The sequence below is a fragment of the Oryctolagus cuniculus genome, chromosome 1 (genome assembly GCF_051225735.1).
Source record: "Oryctolagus cuniculus isolate XC-2025 breed Fujian yellow rabbit chromosome 1, ASM5122573v1, whole genome shotgun sequence".
NCBI lineage: Eukaryota > Metazoa > Chordata > Mammalia > Lagomorpha > Leporidae > Oryctolagus > Oryctolagus cuniculus.
The window spans coordinates 142,142,660-142,158,377 of NC_142867.1; the positions used below are offsets into that span (position 1 = coordinate 142,142,660).

A 15,718-nucleotide genomic window follows, 5' to 3' on the forward strand; every position below is an offset into this window, starting at 1 on the left:
TTCATCTGGGTCTCTCATATGGGTGCAGGGGCCCAGGGACTTGGACCACCTTCCACTGCTTTCCCAGTCGCATTAGCAGGGAGCTGGATTGAGAGTGGAGGAGCAGGGACTCGAACTGGCAGCCATATGGGATGCTGCACTGCAGACCACTGCGCCACACAATTTCCTAATGAAGTCTTTTTTTTTTTTTTAGCTTGATTTGTCTTAGAGTTTGGTATGCTATTACAGCTTGAGTGTCCCTTATCTAAATGCATGGGACTAGAAGTGTTTCATATTTCAGAGTTTTGTGGATTTTGGAATATTTGCATGGATACAATGAGATATCTTGGGGTGGGACCCAAGTCTAAGCCCAGAAGTAACTTAAATCTATATATCATATGTACATGGCCTGGAGATAATTTTACATAATGTCTTCAATTGGTGCTTGAAGCAAAGTTTCATGGTGTGACATTTTCTACTGTGACTTCATGATCACATTCACAAAAGTAGATTCCAGATTTTTCAATTGGGGTGTTCAACCTGTATTTGATAAGGCATCTGAAGTAAGTATCCTGGCCCTGACCCCACCCCAGAGAGGGCAGGATCCTGACCCACTTGGGTGGCCCTACCACAACCCGGGCTGTGAGGTGTTCCATTGCTTAAGATTTGGTGGAGAAACTGTTTCATTCACTTGGGAGTTACCTTTGTGGCTGACGCCGTTTTTGGAAGAGTTAAATTTCAAATTGGCTCTCATTGACTTAACAATGCAAAAAAAAAAAAAAAAAAAAAGAAGGAAATCATTTCTCCCAACTTTGTATTCATGGTTGGTATGCATCCCAAAGCAAGTGGGGGATGAGGCTGGGGCCAGTGTAGGAATTCATGCTAAAGAAGGGGAATTTACAACATGTGGAAATAAAAGTCACCCTTTCAGCTCCTCTCCTTTCACAGCGCGATGGGCAGAGTAATAGATTAGGAAGAGTTCTGGAATAAAAGTGACAGCCTCTTTCCTTCTGTATCTAAACTGTAATCACTTCAGGGCCTGCACCACAGTCATGGCCCAGCAGCTGGAACAGGGTAGGTAGGTTCAGAGTTTGTTGATTGGCTGGCTGCACATTGAGATTTTTTTAAGTGTCTGAACGGAGGGATACAGAAGTCTGATTTAATTTTCACAGTGAAGCTTTAGACATATTTAGTGGCCAGGGACGAGAATGCCACTAAGATGTGCATCTGTCCCTGTTCTAATGTTGCTCCCCGTGCACCTGCCTGCAGGGGCTATGACTGAGACCCATTCTCGCCAGAGACAGGATCTGAGGGTGCAGCGCCACGTGAGACGAGTCCCCTCTTCTTTGGCATGCCCTGGTTTGTGATGGGGTGCAGTCTGCCCCACAGGTGATGCCCAGGCCAGAGGAGCTCCTTGCTTCCTCGGTGTAAGCTGAGGTTGAGCCAGAGAAAGGGTTGAAGCCGTCCCCCTCCGGAGGTGAGAACACTGGAAGCTCAGGCAGTTAGCACTGAGCCAGGCTTCCAGCCCTTCCCTGTAGGTCCCAGCTGCTTTGCTTTTCCTTTTAATGCACAGCCATGCTTTTCTCAAGCAAGCCTGTGTACGAGTTGATAGGTAAGACTGAGAACCTTCTCATGGTGTATAACCTGTGCTGATGCTCTGTGGAGTTGGAACAAGGGGGGGTGGGGTTGGGGGCTGGCTGGATGGGTGTCTGAGTCCTGCTCTCAGGGAGAGAAATGGCATCACGGACAGGTAGGCACTGAGCCAGACACAGGCTGTCCCCACTACAGGTGCTGCACGTCTGTGGAGGGCAATCCGCCATTCAGGTGTTGCTTAGAACAAGAGAAAAGGGTCCTTTTCAACTGCACTGATCAAAGAACATTGAGCCAGGCAGGTGGCCCTTCAGTGAGACAGGTGGACAGGTTCTGGGGGGAGGGCTTGGGTGAAGATGGCCCCTCCCCACCAGGAGACCAATAAAACCCAACAGTTTGAAGATAGTTGTTTTTTTCCCTGTCTTGGATTTCTCATGTCCGCCGCCTTCCAAATTTCCTATTTTCCCCAGTTTTATCTCCCTGTTGCCTTTAGAAAGGTCTAGAGGGCACAGTTTTGGAGACAGGAATACTCTTCCTGATCCATACTCTTCCATAAGGATAGAAGGGGTTGTGAAAAAATTGGATCGGCCTGGCAACCGTTGTTTCTTTGTGGTTAAGAGCAGGAGAGTTGCTTTGGAACACTACCAGTGAGAAGAGCATTATCCTGGAAATACATCCTTCTCCTAGAACTCACTAATGTAGTCCCCCCTCACTTGGAATTCCTGATCATTTAACCGGCCTGCCCTGAAGTTGTTTAATGTATGTAGTAAAGCAGATGAATGGTGTAAACAAGATTATTGGGAGAACACTTAAGAAAACAAGACTTCAAGCATTCATTTACATAAACACCCTACATTTGTTAATTACAGTCGAGTATTATCTATTCATTAAAGCAAGCCCGCCTGCTCCCCACTTGGCAAAAGCCCCGCTCGTTTTGACAGATGCTTAGAAGTGATGGGAATTGCGCGGTCCTTTTTATATGTTGTGATTTTGCACGGATTTCTTTGTTGACAGTTGTCTCTGCTTTTCATTTCGACAGGCAGTGGAAATTGGAACATTTGTGTTACAAATCAGGAGAACTGATCACAGAGACAGGTTACATGGATCAGGTATATTCTTGTTTGCAAAACTCCCTCGGATTTTCAGAAACACCACCCCGGCGGTGTGGTGTGCATGAACCTCACCCACGGCCCGTTCTTTTCCACAGATAATAGAATACCTTTACCCGTGTTTAATTATTACACCTCTGGATTGCTTCTGGGAAGGTGCTAAGCTCCAGTCCGGGACGGCTTACCTCCTGTAAGTACCCCTTCAGCATTCTGGGATTCAGTGTGTCTGAGGTTGCTCATCATTTTGTATTCCCCTTCAGTTGCAAACAGTAGAGGGGGGAAAAAGCATTGAAATTCCATGTGCATTTTTTGGAGTGAATAGTGAAGGCAGAGGGGATTTCAGCAGAATGTTTTTCCTCTTTTCAAAAAAAAAAGTTCTGTAGGCATCATTAAATTTCATTCACTTTCAGCAACCCATTTATATGCAAATAAAATGCAAATTATTGTAGAGTATGTGTGATTTTTTTTTTTTAACTTTTTTAAATGTTTGGGGTTTCACAGCCTGGCCACTTTCCCTCATTCTGGAGGGACGAGAATTTAACAGAACTGTTTCTTTGGATCACATTAATGACATTTAAGGGGAAAATCCGCTGTCCTCGAAGGCAGTGGTTCAAGATGCTTCGCTGTTTAGCAGTTGGATAGTATACGGGCTGCATCATTTAAAGAATGATTGTTAATCGGTGTGGACGTTTTCAGTTAATTATGCAAGAGTTAGTGCTTGGGTTATTGTTTCTGTCCGGCCTTGCACATATCTGCAAAAGCAATTTACAGTGGCCGTCCTCTGACCTTCCGTGTACAGTTGTCGATGGGAAATAAGGGGTTTTGTGTTTTCTGGTTGGGAGATTCTGAATAATGCCTTCAGCCTGGTTAAGCAGCTACAGTGTGGTTTGAACCACATAACAGGCAGCAAAAAGCCTTTCTGGTCTGTCAACAGCAGATTCAAAAGTGAGCGTCCGGGGGAAGTGGCTGTGACGGCAGAGGCCGGTGGGGGCTCCGCCCGCCCGGCTGCCAGGCTGTCCGAGACGGCTCCAAGGTGTGGGATCAGGGAAGGTAACAGGGATCAAACGTTTCTACGAATCCCAGTCGCAAAGCATCCGCCAGGCTGGCAAGTGCCTGTCCGACAGCGCCGTTCCCTCTCTCTTGTTTTGGAATCTGGCATCTCAGTCTGCTGAGAGGCGCCCACTGGCTCATTTTGTTTTGGGGTAGTCCATCAGATACGTCCACCACAGGTGCCTTGGTTAATTTGTCACACCTTCAGTGGCGGATTATCTGCCTGCCTCGAGTTTGCACGCAGACATACAGGTGAGGATCCTTCACCCAGAATGGCAGCCTCTACCCGGAAGCCGCTTCTCACCCGTCTCCTGATTTCGCCCACAGGGGGAAACCTCCTTTGCGGTGGACAAATTTTGACCCTTTGGAATTCCTGGAAGAGTTAAAGAAGATCAACTATCAAGTGGACAGCTGGGAGGAGATGCTGAACAAGGCTGACGTCGGCCGTGGGTATATGGATCGACCCTGCCTCAATCCAGCAGACCCAGACTGCCCGGCCACAGCCCCCAACAAAAACTCAACCAAAGTGAGTGTGCGCCCCACTGCCTCTCCCAATAGGGCAAGGTGCTAGGTGGCTGCTTCCATTTTGAGTTCTCTTGATGATTTTCATTGCTAACATTTCAATCTCCGTGGCTTTTTTTTTTTGGTCTGTACAACTAAGTTTGTTTATGGAGCTAAATTTTTGCTGTAAGGTTTGCCATACGCCTCTCATTAGCTTTGCTATTAATGTTCTCTCTGAAACAAACAGGCTCTTAATGCACTGGATTTTAACAAGGCATGTGACCTGCCTACTAATTATGTGGCTGTCTTTTTATTGTAGCCGCTCGATATGGCCCTTGTTTTGAATGGTGGGTGTCATGGATTATCCCGCAAGTATATGCACTGGCAGGAGGAGTTGATTGTGGGTGGTACAGTCCGAAACAGCAGTGGAAAGCTTGTCAGGTAATCCAACACTTAGAATCCAGTCCATCTCCTTCCTCTCCTCCCCCCTCCCACCCCTCCCCCCACCTAGACATCTGTCCTGCAACTATATTTGTATTAATAAGTAACTCTTCCCACTGGCTAGCCATCCAGTGTCCTCCAATATTACAAAAGAGTAGCAGCCCAGACCAGCTTGGGGGAAAAAAAGCCCCTTTGGGGAATGGTTCAAGGATACATTTGTAATTTTCATCAAGGCTGGGTCTTTATTGACTGTAGGTTTTAGAAGGACCTCCCAACAGGTGGGCAAGGAAGGGGGGCTGGGCTCAGGTTGGCAGGAGACACCTGTCACAGCGAATGGAGTTAAATAATAGGAGCCACACAGCGTCACTCCCCGTTGAAGGGCGAGACTGAGAACCGAAGGCTAAGGGAGAATGGTCCTTTGTGTGCCCCAGGGAGCTCCAGCCAGGCAAGTGTCGGGCTGTGGTGGAGATTTCTCCCTTGGGAAAGCTATGGGCCGGGACTTCTGCACAGCTAGTGTGTGGAGCCGAGCTGTACGTATCTGGCCAAGCTATCTACTCTTCTGCCCTTCCTGTTTCATGCAATGGAAACTGTGAAAGGAAATTGCCTATTAATTTAATTTGGGGTATATCTGTAGAGGTTTGTAAGGTTATACCTTTAATATGGTCCATCCATCTATTAAATAAAGTCACCGTCCTGGTCCCGTCTGAATGGAAACATGTGCCATGTGTGGCCAGGACTCCCTGGGAATGTTGTGTGTTCTCCCCTCCCCCTCTCGCAGCGCCCACGCCCTGCAAACCATGTTCCAGCTAATGACGCCCAAGCAAATGTACGAGCACTTCAAGGGCTACGAATACGTCTCTCACATCAACTGGAACGAGGACAAGGCAGCAGCCATCCTGGAGGCCTGGCAGAGGACATATGTGGAGGTAAACCCGCTTTCGCACCCGAGTCGCACGCGTGAAACACGCACCGCTTCCTCGCACTGGTGTCGAAAACAGCGTTTGCGGGAGAAGTGTTTTCAGCTCAGGTTTTAGTGCCGAGAACCTGATGGGCTAAACACACACGGCTTTTCCTTGAGAGGTGCACGTTGTAATGGGGGGGGGGGGGGCGTGAAAAAAAAAAAAGAAAAGAAAAAATACCGGGTGTGCAAGACAAGGTGTCTGGAAAACATTAGCAAGGCATAGAATCTGTTCACAGCTGCAGTCCCCTTGGTGGGTCATGTGACAGGAGCTGGCCTTTGTTTCCCAAGCAGTGACCTCTACTGAGCCACAAGTGACCTTTGAAAAGTGGCCAGCAAGCGAAAGGGGGGAGGAGCGCCTGGGAGAATGAGTTGTGTTGGATTAGGGGGGCACTGATGGACTGCAAAGCAGTCGTGGAATCACAGAGATAGAATGGCAGTCTTAGAGTTGGAGTAAATACACTGCCCCGAGTGTGGGCCAGTGACGGGGGCTCTCTGCTGCACCCATGTCACTTGCTTAGCAGTAGCCGCACTGTCCTCCACCCGGGACTCACCCAGCCTGAGTCCCACTTCTACCCCGCTTCCTCCACCTGAACCATGCAGCTACTCTGAATGTGTCATTCATCTCTTGGAGAGACAGCTAAGGGAACTCGCATCTCCCGGTTCATTCCCCAGATGCCCACAACAGGCAGGGCTGGGTCGGGGCCAAAGCTGGTGGCTGCGACTCTCAATCCAGGCCTCCCTCATGGGTGCTGGGGGAATGAACCCAGTTCCTCAAACCGTCACCCACTGCCTCCTGGGGTCTTTATTGGCAGGAAGCTGAGAAGTCAGGAGCCGAAGATGGAGCTGCTAGGTGGGAGGTGGCGTGTGAGCTGTGATGCCAGACACCCAGTCCTAGAACTCTCTTAATGTATCCAAGAGCAGTGGGGGTGGGGGGGGTGACCTGAGGGCTTGTTGAATGAAGCCAGGATGCCACGTGGGAGCTGAGCCATGTGTTATGGCCACAGGTGGTCCATCAGAGCGTTTCCGCCAACTCCACGCAGAAGGTGCTGTCTTTTACCACCACCACACTGGACGACATCCTCAAGTCGTTCTCCGACGTCAGCGTCATCCGCGTAGCCAGCGGCTACCTACTCATGGTACGCATGCGCTCTGCCCTCCTGGGCGCGGGGACGGGGCTGGGGCGGCGTGGCTGGGGTTCTGGGTTTTTTTGTTTGTTTGTTTGTTTGTTTTTTCAGTCTTTACCACCCCTGCTTTGTAACTGTACCCCAGGAAGAGAGCTGGGGTTTGTAGCCATTTAGAAAGTATTCGTGTAGAATGATTTGGGCCCCATGTGCACTTTATCCATCACTGACATGTACTATGTTGTGCGCCACCCAAAATAGAAAGTCTGGGAGGTGTTGGGTTCCTGAAGTTTTCCTCTGGGTTTGGGGTGATCGTGGAGGTGGGAGAGAAACGACAGGATCATCACACGTTCTCTCTGCCTTTGTCCTGCCTGCAGCTTGCCTACGCCTGTTTAACCATGCTACGCTGGGACTGCTCCAAGTCTCAGGGGGCCGTGGGGCTGGCTGGCGTCCTGTTGGTGGCCCTGTCCGTGGCTGCAGGCTTGGGCCTGTGCTCCTTGATTGGGATCTCCTTTAATGCTGCAACAACTCAGGTAGGCAAAGAGCTGCTCGCCTCTGGTTTGGTGACCAGCACCCCTCCCTGGGCACGGTATGTCCCTTAAAGGGCCTTAGCCTCCCCGGCTGGGATGCCACTTGTCTCCACAGGGAACCCTCCCGGCTCCAGGCCAGTGGGCGGGATGTCCACTCGTCTGGATTAGGCAGCTGCCTCGGTTGTAGGGATGTCTGTGGTTCATTGGGACCACAGGTCTTGAACCCTGACAGGTGCTAGCGTCCCCTGGAAGGCTGGGAAAAGTGCAGGGAGCTGCTCCAGGGATCACACTCTTGAGAAACAAGTCACTGTATTGACTTTCAAAAAAATGATTGTACACGGACCCTAGACCTTGAAAGGGACAAGATGTGCCGGGAGCCCAAAGTAACTGGCCTTCAGGGCTGCAGGTGTCTCCCTCGGGGCCTTGGAAGTGGTCATCGGGGTGGCCTGGGACCGTGTTTTCTTCGGAGCTCTCCATGGGGTCTCTGCATTTCACACCACCTCCCGCCCTCTGCCTGGCCGCAGGTCTTGCCATTCCTCGCCCTCGGAGTCGGCGTGGACGACGTCTTCCTTCTGGCCCATGCGTTCAGTGAGACGGGGCAGAACAAAAGAATCCCGTTTGAGGTAACAGCAACACAGAAGCCTTGGGAGGTGCCAGGCTCCTACAGCCACAGGTTGGGCCACGCCCGGGGATAGCCTGTCCCATGCCGTTTTTGCTCCTATGGGATTCCGCGCACCTTGCTTGCTTGCGGGACTTGGAAAGCTGGTGTTAGGTGATGAGGCCGCAGCGCTGTGGTTTGTCGTCCGCAGGACCGGACCGGGGAGTGCCTCAAGCGCACGGGCGCCAGCGTGGCACTCACGTCCATCAGCAACGTCACCGCCTTCTTCATGGCCGCGCTAATCCCAATTCCCGCTCTGCGAGCCTTCTCGCTCCAGGTGAGTATCCCAGGAGCAATGTCCAGCATCCTGAGTCTGCCTTGTCTCCACTACGGCGCTTAAGGGAGCACTGCCATAGATAAGGTCGAGCGTGCCTGCTCTTGGGGCTCTGCACAGCGGGGCGGGTGCCACCTTAAACCATAACCCTGACAGCTGTCTCTATGCTTTCCTTCCTCTGGAGCCCCCAAGCAGTTGTTGCAGCTTAGCTCCTCGGTGGGCCCCTTGCTACTCACAGATTCTGGGGTCTGCCTCCTCTGCTGGCCACCTCCTCTGCCTTCCCCAAGCAGCCCTGCCCCAAGGCAGCTGTGTCAAACAGGCTTTACTGGTGTGTAAGGGTGAGGTTGCGTGCCACCCAGGCCAGACGTGAAGCCGGCTGGCAGGTAGCACCATGAGAGCAGGTGCTGGCCACTCCCCCTCCAGGGGCGTGCTGGGGGCTAGCATCCATCTCCTGTTTCTTAGTCACCCTCTGCAGTCTCTCCCCTACCCCTTTCAGGCTGCCCAGGCAAACTCCATGGGCACCCCAAGTATCTTCTCCTCTCCTTCCAGACCAGGCCCTGCAGACCCAGTAGCCAGCAGGGTGTTTTTCTAAAGCGGCAGGCAGCTTGTAGAGGTGCCGGGCACAGGCAGTTCCAGGGGGGAGCGGCTGCTGGAGGCACAGGACCCCTGAAGGCAGCCAGCCCAGCAGGTGAAGCAGAGCCAGGAGCCCTCTGCTGTGGTCCACCCGGCCCAGAGTGGCCCGGGGCTCTGCTAGGGATCTCCAGATGTCCCTGATGTCTTGTGCATTGACTGCACGTTTGAAAGCTTCAGCTGCTTCCAAAGAAAAAGGCTGAAAGCACTTGCTGACTTCACCTCTCCCTTCCTCCCTGAGGATGTGATGGGCAGCTCCTGAGGCAGCCCGGGTCTTAAAGGAGACCGCCGCCCCGCTCAGGGCCCCTGCTTTCCCTCTCTGCACTCCCGTGGAAAGTGAGGATCCAGAGCTGGGAGAAAAACGGCTGAGTCACGAGTGAGGCTCCTGTGGAGACGCTGGGGCACGGGCTTAGCTCTTTCTTCATTTTCACAGTCGTCCCTTCAAGAATCCATCAGTAATGGGTTTGGATTTCATTTCACTGATTACCAATCGACCCGAGCCACTGAGACCCCCACTGTGTGTGGGTGTGGGGCTCCCTTGATAATCAGTGCGAGAGAGAACAAACCCAAGAAGGTGATCTGCCCATCAGCCAAAACCACCCTAAAGGAAAAATACTGAAAGGCAGGTGTATTTTTATTATAAGTGGATGTAAAATAGAAATAGTGAGTGAAAGAAAAAAAAAAAACAATAAATCTGAAACTGAACTTGAACACAAGAAACGTGAAAATACTGTGTGACTGCTTGGTGATGTGAAAAATAACAAGCCAGAGGAGTCGTCTGAATTAGGGGTACAACCAGAGTTGTAGAATGCCTTGTTAATTTTTTTTTCACTTATTTGAGAGGCAGAGTGACAGATCCTCCATCTGCTGGTTCACTCCCCCAGATGCCCACAAGAGTTGGGGCAGGGCTGGGCCAGGCTGAAACCAAGGTCTGGGAACTCAATCCAGATCTCCCCCTTGGGCAGCAGGTACCCAGTGACTTGAGCCATCACCACTCCCTCCAGGGCCTGCACTCACAGGAGGCTGGAGTGGAACCTGGGCACTCTGGGTGGGGTGTGGGAGTCCTGACCCCTGAGCTAAACGCCCACCCCCAGAATGCCTTTCCCACTGGGGTTCATCTGCCCTGCACCTGCGGCTCTTGCTCCGTGGCTGTGGGTTGAGGCCTGGCTCTAGCGTCTCCCAGGAGCGGGGCCCTGTCTCCTGGCTCTCTCTGCTTTCCCCCTTCTCTTCTGCTCGCTTTCCCCTGCCTGTCTTTGGTCTGCTCTGTTCTCCATCTGCTCACACTCCTTTCCTTTCTTCTTTTCCCTCTCCCTTCTTCTCTCCTCTCCTCTCAGTACATACTGATGACTCATCAAGGCAAACCCTCCTTTCATGGTATCCCATGGTGTGGTGCTCTGAAAAACTCCATGAGTTGTCCTTGCAAGCAGTAGCCTCTTAGAAACCCTGTATGCTAAGCTCGCCCAGGTAAGCACCTTACAGAGACACTGAGTACTGTTGACTGTGCATTTCTAGAGTGTTCTAAGATGGCTTCCCAGAGTCCTGATTACTCAAGAATGGGCTTCCCCTGACACGCTGGCTCACTGTCTGTCCAACACCTGGGAGGGGGCGGGGGTAGCAATATCAGAAACAGGCCAGGGGAGCGTGAGACCTCACCCTGGAGTGTGCCGACAACCCAGACCTGAGCACTGGGCCTGCACTCACGACGTGATGCTGGACACCACGGATGCAGCATCAGAGGGGAGAGCCCAGAGTGCTTCTGCCCAAATACGCCTTTGGGTTCTACCCCATTCCAATTTTGTAGCCTGACCAACATAAAAAGACTATTTCCTGCCCCCAATACCCCCAAATAAGCCATCTTAAACTTCCCTAGCAACCTTCATGCATCCATTCCAACGCCCCCTCTACGACCAGAAAAGCAGTGGCAGCCCTATGATTCCTGGGGACGCAGGGTCTTTATTAGGGGACAGAGTTGGCAGCGGTGAGGGTCTTCCTCCTGGTTGCTGTGGGACTCCTGCATCAGCTTCCTACTCCCCTATCATGTCTTCACCTTCCCCAGATGAGGTTCAGGTCCCAGCAGAATCGAGAGACTTGAGCCAGATGGACCTTATTGTTGGACACAGGGCATCTCTCCTGCCCCTGCTCCCACCTGAGTGCTGTGTCCTCTCTCAACCCCACACAGGAATGTCTCCTCCACAACCCACCCCCCGCCATGCTCCCTCATCCCATCTGAGCCGCTCTGCAACCTGGGACCGGCTTTTCTTTGTATTTTGTTGATAGCTCTAGCCATATTAGAATCTTGTTATACTTACCTCTGCATCTCCAGTACCCAGTGCAAGCCCTGGCTGTTTTTGTTTGTTTGTTTGTTTGTTTAAGATGTATTTATTTATTTGAAAGAGTTACACACACAGAGAGAGAAGGAGAGGCAGAGAGAGAGAAAGGTCTTCCATCCACTGGTTCACTCCCTAATTGGTTGCAACGGCCGGCCAGAACTATGTCAATCAGGAGCCAGGAGCTTCTTCCGGGTCTCCCACATGGGTGCAGGGGCCCAAGGACATGGACCATCTTCTACTGCTTTCCCAGGCCACAGCAGAGAGCTAGATCAGAAGTGGAGCAGCCAGGACTAGAACTGGCACCCATATGGGGATGGCAGTGCTACAGGCAGTGGCTTTACCCACTACACCACAGTGCCGGGCCCCTGGCTGTTTTTAAAGTCTCTGTCCCTTCAAGAAGTTCCCTGGTCACTGTAGTGGTGTGTTTATTCCTACGCGGCTATCCATCCTCAGCCTGATCTGAAGTGTCTTGCGTCCATTAGAGTCGTTAACAGAACTACTGAGGGATCTTCAAGGTAGATGAAGAGGAAAGGCTGGGTGATTTTGTGCTGGAGACTCGGCTCTTAGATGGTCTGGTTCACTGGGCAGGGCCTCAGCTACCGAAGGGCACCTGTTCCTGAACATGCGCTTCTCGCGCAGTCACCGTGAAAGCCCTGGGCGAAGCTGTGCCCGGATGCTGTTGGGTGCCAGTGATCGCCCGCTCTTGGCCAGTTGGAGGTTTCACGGCCGGGCAGTTCACTGAGAAACCCCATGAGGGTTTTGAGCGCGCCGAAGCCAGTCCTGATCGCTGCTCGGCTCCCCCACAGTCCAGTCCCATTTTTCCAGCCCTCTCCCTTTGCCGGGCGTCTCTCAGCAGAATGCTCCTTTGAGCTGTCCTCCGACGCCTTCCCCCCATTAACAGCCCAATTTTGTAATTTTTACTAGGTCAGCAGGAGACTTGCCAAGGCACTACAGAACCGAGCCCATGTTTATTTTAGGTTATGGAGTGACTTTTGAATCTGCACTTACTTATTCTGCGTACAAAACTCACACACGAGAATTTCTTTCTGCTTAACTCTCCTTGACCTCCCGTGTTACTCTGCCTCCCACCCCCACAGGCTGCCCCACGGAGGCTCCGTGGAATGTGCCATTAAAAGCCTCAGGGGACACCTGGGACATTGGATTTCACGTCTTCCAGGGATATTTTAGTGTGCTTGGTCCAGCTGTATCCAAAATTTCAAGTGCAAAATCACGGCTGCTTGAGGTCTCGCCTCGTCTTCAATTACAGCATCTTGAGGATGCTCTGTGTTCTGACTTTGTGGGTTAAGTCGGGTTGGCAGGAGCAGTGCAGTCCCTGTAAAGACCCAAATAATAGTCTCTTGATGATGGAAGAGTAGCAGAATGATGAGAAACCCCACTTAGCTCGGGAGGGAGGCGGTCCCTGGCCGGAAGGCGGCGTTGCGGTGACCTCTCAACTCTGTCTCCGCCTCCCAGGCTGCAGTGGTGGTGGTCTTCAATTTCGCCATGGTCCTGCTCATCTTCCCTGCAATCCTCAGCATGGATCTGTATCGCCGGGAAGACAGGAGACTGGACATTTTCTGCTGTTTCACAAGGTGTGTTTTCATGCTTTGTTGCTTGGGTACGCGGCATGGTACGGCTCAGTCCCTTGGTCTGTGGACAGAGAAGGGATTGTAGCTAACAGGGGTGTCCAGATGTGGCGGCAGCAGGGGAGACCCAGGACAGGGGATGCTTCCCAGATGGGACACCTGAGTCCCTGGGCTTTGCCCCAGCCCCCTGCAAGCTGCATCAATGGCGCCAGTTGTTGGGGAGTTTTTCAGATCTCTCTGGATCACAGCAGAACAGCCAAGCCCTCTAGAAAGCGTGCAGTCCTTGGGTGGTTTTGTGTTGCTTTGATTTCTTTGAAATCATACTCACTGTCATATCGCTTGGCGTCTTTGAGCCAAACGCGGACCCAGCCACCGTCTGTTGGGCTTCCTTGGATGTCCTTGTATCTGTATCCAGATCATGCGGTGACACCTGCCGGGTTTGGTGCTAGGATAGTCTCCAGAGCTATGGAACACGAGTGTCAACACCCCCTTGTCCACACGCCACGTACACGTCTCGCCTTCTTTCAGCCCCTGCGTCAGCAGAGTGATTCAGGTGGAGCCGCAGGCCTACACCGAGGCCCACGACAGCACGCGCTACAGCCCCCCGCCACCCTATAGCAGCCACAGCTTCGCCCACGAAACGCAGATCACCATGCAGTCCACCGTCCAGCTCCGCACCGAGTACGACCCCCACACGCACGTGTACTACACCACGGCCGAGCCGCGCTCCGAGATTTCTGTGCAGCCTGTCACTGTGACCCAGGACACCCTGAGCTGCCAGAGCCCGGAGAGCACTAGCTCCACGAGGGACCTGCTCTCCCAGTTCTCCGACTCCAGCCTCCACTGCCTCGAGCCCCCCTGCACCAAGTGGACGCTCTCGTCTTTCGCGGAGAAGCACTACGCGCCCTTCCTCCTGAAGCCCAAAGCCAAGGTAACAGCCTGAGGCTCTGCTGCTGTCTGCCTGCGGCCCAGCAGGTCGGCAGGTGGCTCAGGGAGGGAAATGCATTAAAGCGTGATCAACGACGTCGTGCCTCCCAAAAGACGCAGTGCATTGAGGGGTTGGGGCCGTGTGAGTGAGCTCAGCTTCCACAGGGGTCCCGTCTCCTGCAGCAAGCATCCGTGTCCGTGCGGAGCCCACCCCGGCCTCTTCAAGGAAGACTCGGTGCTGGTCCTGTGGGGTCTGACCGCGTGCCTTTCCCTGTGTTGCAGGTCGTGGTGATCTTCCTTTTCCTGGGCCTGCTGGGGGTCAGCCTGTACGGGACCACCCGAGTGAGGGACGGGCTGGACCTCACAGACATCGTCCCTCGGGAGACCAGAGAGTACGACTTCATCGCCGCGCAGTTCAAATACTTCTCTTTCTACAACATGTACGTGGTCACGCAGAAGGCCGACTACCCGAACATCCAGCACTTGCTGTACGACCTGCACAAGAGCTTCAGTAACGTGAAGTACATCATGTTGGAGGAGAACAAGCAGCTTCCCAAAATGTGGCTGCATTACTTCAGGGACTGGCTGCAGGGTAAGACACAGCCCGGGGTGGGGCCTCTCGGCCATCATCCACAGCGCCCCGCATTCTGTTGTGCGTTGGGCTTCCGTCTGCTCCTTTTGTCCCTGTTACTAAAGTGTTGGGTCATAGTGTCACGCTGACACGTTTTCACAGACTTCCAAGTGTTGCTTGGAACCCAGGAACTTCCGTAAGAATTTGTGGGTACATGTTAGGAAAGGGGGGACAATCATGTTATAAAATAAGGAGCCAAATGACTTCTGTTGCTCTTGTCCTTCGGGCTGGTGGCCTGTTTGGTGACATCTATTTGAATGGCAGACTGATGGAGATAGAGAAAAAGAGGTCTTCCATCCACTGGTTCACTCCCCAAATGGCCACAGCAGTCTGAGCTGGGCCGGGCCAAAGCCAGGAGCCAAGAGCTCCATCCAGGTCTCCTACATGGATGGCAGGGGTCCAAGTACTTGGGCCATCTTCTGCTGCCTTCCCAGGCACATTAGCAGGGAGCTGGATCAGAAGCAGAGCAGCCAGGACTGGAACTGGTGCTGCACTATGGGATGCCGACGTCACAGACAGTGGCTTAACCCACTGCACAAAGCCAGCCCCTCATTTATATTTGAACAGACTAGATTTTTAGAGCAGTTTTGGGTGCACAGTACAATCTGAGTGCAAGGAGCGCTCTCCATCTGTCCCATGCACAGCCCCCCTCTGCCATAAGCAGTCCTCCATCAGAAGGGGCATTTGTCACAATCCAGGAACCTACACTGAGGCTGCATTATCAGTCACCCCAGAGCCCATCGTGTGCATTCAACTTCCTTTTAACCATCTTGGATTTGGCAAGTGAAGTCAATTGATAAATGCTTGATCACACTTCACATTAGGTCATAAATCATCAAATCCTGTCCTAAATGCCTTTCTTGGCTTCTTATCTTGCTCTTAGAAACGTTTCTAGGAAATGCTAGTCAACTGGAGAAGAACAGAATTGTCTAAATCCGCTCCTGACTGCTGACTGAACACAAACGTGTTCTGTGATTCCAAGAACATCTGTTCATTTATTCTGTGTTGACACATGCACGGTGAAGGAGAGACTTGGGATAATTATCCACACAGTTCAAGCAATGATGCTTTTACTGGAATACCCAAATAATTATGGCCCCAACATTTTTTTTGGCTGAGATTATCCAAATGATTGTCTTAATTTCCCACTTAATTAGCCTTGTTTAAATACAGATTTAAGTGCCCTTTTTTTTTTTTTTTTTTTTGGTCTTTCTTAAGTCAATACACAATTTGATTGTAAAGATTAAGCAGTTTCCATGTGAGCTTGCATGATGTGGCAAACAAGTTGAGTCTGACCAAAAATGGTTCAGTATGGTATCTGGCCTTTACTTAAGGTTCCTAGGATTTTTTTTCCAAATGTACATGCCAGATTTGGCTGATGTGTGGTGGAAGGTGAAGAG

General features: G+C 51.9%; 1 protein-coding gene across 4 annotated transcripts in view; it reads left to right on the forward strand.

Moving 5' to 3' along the window:
• Positions 1–15,718, forward strand: part of PTCH1 (patched 1) — a 64,805-nt gene that overhangs the window by 28,673 nt on the left and 20,414 nt on the right. For 3 of the 4 annotated variants that reach the window (XM_051847163.3, XM_051847159.3, XM_051847169.3), the window contains exons 4-15: positions 2,609–2,678; positions 2,777–2,868; positions 4,056–4,254; positions 4,549–4,670; positions 5,449–5,596; positions 6,636–6,767; positions 7,130–7,285; positions 7,807–7,905; positions 8,092–8,217; positions 12,648–12,766; positions 13,289–13,691; positions 13,970–14,279. In XM_051847163.3, coding sequence (XP_051703123.3) covers positions 2,609–2,678; positions 2,777–2,868; positions 4,056–4,254; positions 4,549–4,670; positions 5,449–5,596; positions 6,636–6,767; positions 7,130–7,285; positions 7,807–7,905; positions 8,092–8,217; positions 12,648–12,766; positions 13,289–13,691; positions 13,970–14,279 — 1,976 coding nt within the window. Of the gene's footprint in view, positions 1–2,608; positions 2,679–2,776; positions 2,869–4,055; positions 4,255–4,548; positions 4,671–5,448; positions 5,597–6,635; positions 6,768–7,129; positions 7,286–7,806; positions 7,906–8,091; positions 8,218–10,180; positions 10,309–12,647; positions 12,767–13,288; positions 13,692–13,969; positions 14,280–15,718 lie in introns of those variants that run through there. The other variant, XM_089335768.1, reaches the window with a different exon arrangement.